The sequence below is a fragment of the Grammomys surdaster genome, unplaced genomic scaffold (genome assembly GCF_004785775.1).
Source record: "Grammomys surdaster isolate TR1022 unplaced genomic scaffold, NIH_TR_1.0 119830, whole genome shotgun sequence".
NCBI lineage: Eukaryota > Metazoa > Chordata > Mammalia > Rodentia > Muridae > Grammomys > Grammomys surdaster.
This window is the reverse complement of record NW_021615854.1, coordinates 1-6,233: the sequence shown is the minus strand read 5'-3', so window position 1 is coordinate 6,233 and position 6,233 is coordinate 1. Positions and strand designations below refer to the sequence as shown.

The window sequence follows — 6,233 nt, the reverse complement described above, 5'->3', positions numbered from 1 at the left end:
GTGGTGGTGGTGGTTGTGATGGTGGTAATGATGGTGGTGGTGGTGGTAATGGTACAGGAGGTAGTGGTAGAGGTGACAGTGATAAAGACAATATCAATCATAACAACATGCCTAGCTTCTTTCTGTGAGGTTGCCCTCAGTTAAATAACTGCAAGCAGTGCCTGGACCACAGGAAGCCGCCTTCTTATTTCCTTTCATCTTTATCCATCCCCAATGAAAGAAGCTATGAGATCACTTATTTCTCCTCCACCCAGTCTGATCTGAGAACGTATTTCAGACTAACCTCAGTGGGAACCTCACTCTCGTAGGAAGTCGAGGCCCTTCGCCGGCAGCTGGGCAACAATGTCAACGTGGAGGTAGATGCTGCTCCAGGCCTGAACCTGGGAGAGATCATGAATGAGATGAGACAGAAATATGAAATCCTGGCCCAGAAGAACCTGCAAGAGGCCAAGGAGCAGTTCGAGAGACAGGTAATTTTAGACTGGGGGCAGATGGGTAACACTATCCATGGGAGAGAGGTGAGATTGTCTCATTTTCCATCCTTCTGTCTGTCTTCCTTTCTGTTTCTTCTTTCTTCTCCTTTGCTTGCCTTCCGTCCTTTCTTTCACCCTCTTGTGTCTCTATTTGCTCATTTTTCTTAATTCTTGACATTTTAGAGTCAAGCTCTGCAGCAACAAGTCACAGTGAACACAGAGGAGCTGAAAGGAACCGAGGTTCAAGTCACGGAACTGAGACGCACCTACCAGAACCTGGAGATAGAGCTCCAGTCTCACCTCAGCATGGTGAGTACCTCTGACCTCCATTGCTCGGTCTGGTCTGTGCTGGCAAAGGACCATGTTCAGGACTCTGAGAGCACAGACACCTGTAATAAATAACCTCTCCCCTTGCAGAGCCAACAGGCAAACAGGTCCAACGGCTAACAGTAACTACACCGCAGAAAGAAGCGAGGCAAGGGCAACAAGCTTTACAGGGCAGAGGAAAGAGTAGATCTTGAAGATTCCACAGAGGAAATCACGTTTGTCCTGGATCTTAAATCAAAGATGAGCTTTAAGTTGTGGAAAGGTATAGAGACATCGCAGGCTAAGCAAATCCATCAGGACACAGCAAGTTATGTTGACAACACTCCTGAGATGACTCTATGGCATTTCAATTTAGGAGTCAGGACTAAAGGGTCAGAGCAATCTGGGTCATGTCACTCTGGTGGAAAGGAGAGAGAAAGAGCTGAGCTATGGGGCAACTCTTAGAGTTCAATCTCAGGAGAAAAGAAGACATTTGTCAGCGTTGCCTGCATGTCAACAGTCAAAGAGTTACATGATCAAGCCTGGTCCCCATGGGTTGAGAGAGTTAGTCCCCTCTTGACACCATGAATCATATGACCAGACCTACTAAAGGCGTGACAGACACGACCTCCTCCCAGGCAAGGAAGTAAACGCTGAAGCTGTGGCACAGTGTGCATCACACTGAGGGGACAGTAGGCACAAAGCTCAAACAAAACAAAGCAAAAATCCAAGAGATGGCAGACATAGCTGGCAAGCTGAGGCTTCCTAGACAGAAACAATGAAAGAGCTAGAAAAACGGGTGGTGCTCAAAGGCTACAAAAATTCTTCCCAAAAAGATACAGCAATTGTATTACTTACTTCAAGTCAACAAGTAAGAATCACCCTCTTTGTTTTGCATGCTTAGAAAGAGTCTCTGGAGCGCAGCCTGGAGGACACCAAGGCTCGTTATGCCAACCAGTTGGCAGCCATCCAGGAAATGCTGAGCTCCCTGGAGGCCCAACTGATGCAGATCAGGAGCGACATGGAACGCCAGAACCAAGAACACAACATCCTTCTTGACATAAAGACCCGGCTTGAGCAGGAGATCGCCACCTACCGCCGCCTCCTGGAAGGAGAAGATATAAAGTAAGGCTCTTAACATCACAGAATGTGTGTCTGTGTCTGTTTGCGATTCTCCTTCACAGTCCTTGTCAAGGCAATCCCCAGCACAATAGCAATGTTACACACAGGACAATGAGACAAAAATATACCAAATAGTATAAGACACCCCAAATATCAATAGCCTTTGAACGAGGTCTGGGGCAGGATGGAGTCAGAAGATGGTTCTCCAAATGATACTGATCCCATTTCTGTTAATTCTTGTGTTATATGTATAACTGGAAGCATAATAACCTTTTGAAAATTTTCATTGACTGCTCGTGAATTAAACCACAGGCCACAGAGGCCACACGAGCCAGTTTGTAAATGAGCAGAATTGGAACAGCAGCTGCCCTCACATCTAACACCCCCTCCCCCAAAAAATAACACCAACAGATTTGAGCTTCTATCCCAATTTTAGTCTTTACTATACAAATTTCTAGTAGATGATAAGCAGGTTGGTGTTTTCCAAGCCAAAAAGCAGACCACTCCAGTGTGAGATAAACACAGTCCAAGGAGCAGAAATAGGAAAATAACATTTAACCACACATCAACACAGACATTAAAAAAACAAAGGGGCAAGGAGGAAGCTCCCCAGCTTTGACCTGACAATAATGCTTTCTTTCTTTCTGCTTCTTTCACAACACAGGACTACAGAGTACCAGCTGAGCACTTTGGAAACGAGGGGTAAGTGGTCTGTGCTTGAGTGCATGTCCTGTAGTGCGGAAATCTCAGCAGCTCCCTGACAACTGACTGTCACTGAGGAAAAGTGGAAGTCCTCAAAATCACAATTGAGAACCAAGTTTCTATGTATGTGTTTGTTTAGGGTGTGTGTGTATGTAAGAGAGAGAGGGGGGGAGGGAGGAAGAGGGAGGGAGAGAGAGGAGAGAGAGAGAGAAGGAGAGAGAGAGAGAGAGAGAAAGAGAGAGAGAAGGAGAGACAAGGAGAGAGAGAGAGAGAAAGAGAGAGAGAGAGAGAGAGAACATGTATTGAAGTCAGAGGACTACTTCATGCATAGCATCATATCCAGCTTGCTTTTATTTTTTAAACATGGGTTTAGGCACCAGAACTCAGATCCCCATACTCATTTAGCAAGTACTTTATTGGCTGAGCTATCTCACCAGCCCTAAAACATCAGTATTCTAAAAAGCTTGGACATGATGCACAGAATGCATCCAAGTGAGGATTTTGGCACACTCCCTATGACAAGGTCTTAGCCCATGCTATTGCTAGAACAGCTCCTGGTCCTGGGGGTGGGGGGAGGAAACATAAAACTGAAGTATGGATTTCATTTTTATTCAAGATTCTCTATTTTTGAGGTGATACGGTGAGGGCTTTATAAATTTGGGGAGAGTGATATACATTGTTCTGTGCTTTTTTTTTTTGTAAAAACCAACTTAAATTTGTATAAGAAAAAGTTAAGTGGTTTAACAGGGTAACCATTGGGCCTAGACCAACCAATGATGTCTGACACTCACACAGATATCAAGAAAACCAGGAAGATTAAGACGGTCGTGGAGGAAGTGGTAGATGGCAAGGTCGTGTCCTCTGAAATCAAGGAGATAGAAGAAAGTGTATAAGCAGCTGCCAGTGGGGAGGCTGCCCCAGCTGTGGCCATCCAGAAACAACATCAATACTGTGTAGTGACTATAAAGTGGGGAGAAGTCTACTTTCAGGTTTATCAGGCTCTGTAATTAAATATAAATGTTTTTACTCCGGGGAACTGTAAAGGGCTTGCAAGATTAAACCCAGTGAATACTAGAATATTTAAGCCATCATCACTGTCACCTTCATTGAAAGACACATCCATCACAAGCCAGTTCAGTTATATTAAAGCTCGAGGGTGGAGGAGTTCAAGCAAATTGCAAATAAACCTCTCTTTTTTTGTGTTTTGTTTTTCTTATTTATGGATTGTTAAAAGCCCCCCCTGTAGGGAGCACTGAGTTCTCCACTGAAACAACTTCCCAGTTAATCTCATTGGCTTATTGTTGCCTTTAAGCTGCCTTTGCTTTTCTCCCATTATCTCCATTGTTTCTGCTACCTCTCAAAACACAACTTAGTCTTTGAATAATTTAAAACAAATTCCAGTCACAAATGCTGAGGAGAATAAGAACACAGCACAAGTTGATTGACATGGGGCTCAGTTAAGAGCAAACTAGCCTGGAGGTGGAATGTGTCTTCTCATAATAAACTGGTTAACTCATTAAAGGTCGCTTTATTTGGTGAGTCTGGAATACAAAATGTCTCCCATGATCTTTCAGAAACAGCTTTAGTGAGACAAAGCTACAAACTGTAAAATTCACCTTTGTAACACGTGCATCTTAGTGGTCTCCCCATACATCCATGGGTTGTACAGTAATTACCACTAATCCTAGAACATGTTTACCACCCCCAAAGACAGAGCCCATACCCATTGGCAGTCATTCCCAGTAGACAAGGATTTCTGACATCTACCTTGGTCCCCACATGCATGCACACACAAGTGTACTTGCAACACACATATATATGCACCCACACACATGTATACATGTACCACACACATACACTGCCACACAAATGCAAACATGCATACATATACATGAAACATGCATACATATACATGAAACATGCATACATAAACATGCATACATATACATGAAACATGCATACATGAAACATGCATACATATACATGCATACATAAACATGCATACATATACATGAAACATGGAAAATGAAGAAGCAACAAGTAGATGACATACTGTATTCTCACCTCTTTTGCACTTGAGTGAAAAATAACTGTTCCGTAGGCTAATGGGAAGTTTTAATTTCCCTGTATCATTTGTTTCCTTCTAAACAGACTGATAAGACTTAGCATTGTTGTAGGATTGTGACTTTAGATTTGACCGTTATATGGAAGGTGGCCATCTGGCTCATTTAAAACTGTCTAGCATTTACTGAACACTCACGGTGAGCTAACCAGTGGCAAGCATTCATAGGGTCTCATTTCAGTCTCGCGGTGATGGTATGAGGATGGAAACTATCCAGTAGACTCACTGAATCTGTCGGTATGCAATAACTAACATTCTCATATGGTTGGACTTTATGAGGTCATCTCCCCCTTACATACGAGTGCTATATATTAGGACATGTGATAGTGGACTCCCAGAATTACAGTTGCTAGTCACAAATTCCAGAGTGGTCTGAAGCTTTGACAGGCAAATACCCGCGACTACAAATATAACCCCCCCAAAAAATGAAAACCAATGCTCTGGAATTGCTATTTACAGTGTGTCAATGTGTTTGTTTTTTAAAGGTAGAACAGAGAATCTTCACTCAGTGTCATATCAGAAAATGGAGAGGATTTTTTCCCCTTCCTCTTGCTTTTTCTTCTCTGATTTTTTTTTCCCAAATAATCTTTCAAAGAAAATAAAGGGAGACCACACACACACATGTAGGAAGGATGGTAGGTCCCTCCTTCCAGTCTGCCAATAATTTCTATGGAAGAGAGAAGTGTTCTTCACTGTGCGGTTTTGTACTGTGTAGACAGGTTTAGAACAGGGCAGTCTGGTCCTGTGTCAGGTGGGCACACAAACCCAGCGAAACCTGGTTGTTCTGAAACATAGGATGACACAGTATCAGACATCAGAATTAACATCATCATGACGGTGACACCGCTGCAGACCCTCCATCCTCCCCCTTACTTGTGAGTTCAGTCAGAGCTCTCTACACCCTCAAATAACAGCTCCAGCATTCACATTGAGAGGTGATTTTCACTGCACCGGACTCCCCGTGAACATGTGTGTTCTCTCCTCTGAACTCGCTGAAAAGTCTCTATACCAGAGTACTTAGTCTCTTACTTATTTCTCCTCCACCAGACGACAGCTCTAGAGCCATCCCCTCTTCTCCCAACCCCCGTTTTTCATAATGACTGAGCTCTGGGGTCCAACACTCAGCCTCATTCACACCTTTTTGGGAGTCATGTTCATCCCTAGCCCAGAAGCCCAATATAAAACACAAGCAACTCGCAGTAATCTTTACTCGCTCACTGGAGGTTTTAAAATGTAATCCCCTGCAAGAGGTGTTACCGTGAAAATGACCGGTGAATTGCGGAAAGTGTTGTGTCTAACTTGCAGGAGGTGAACTCGGGTGTGACCAATGTGGTCAGAGCTCAGGGAACTAAATGTGACCAAGACACCATGAAGACCACACTTAACAAAATCTAAAGATTATAAGTAACACATCATCTTCCCCATGTTGAATATTCCATAAATTATATTCCATAAATTATGTAAAAGTGGAAGCCATGTAAGATATATATGCATATCATATATATGAC

The 6,233-nt window shown here is 43.3% G+C and overlaps 1 protein-coding gene across 1 annotated transcript in view; it reads left to right on the top strand.

The window, feature by feature from the left end:
* The window catches only part of Krt20 (keratin 20), a 4,223-nt gene extending 544 nt beyond the window's left edge, over nt 1-3,679 (top strand). The window contains exons 2-6 of the mRNA XM_028784277.1: nt 309-470; nt 657-782; nt 1,684-1,904; nt 2,566-2,603; nt 3,399-3,679. Of these exons, the coding sequence (XP_028640110.1) occupies nt 309-470; nt 657-782; nt 1,684-1,904; nt 2,566-2,603; nt 3,399-3,496 (645 nt within the window). The 3' untranslated portion in view covers nt 3,497-3,679. The remainder of the gene's footprint in view (nt 1-308; nt 471-656; nt 783-1,683; nt 1,905-2,565; nt 2,604-3,398) is intronic.
* The last annotated feature ends 2,554 nt before the right edge of the window (nt 3,680-6,233 follow it).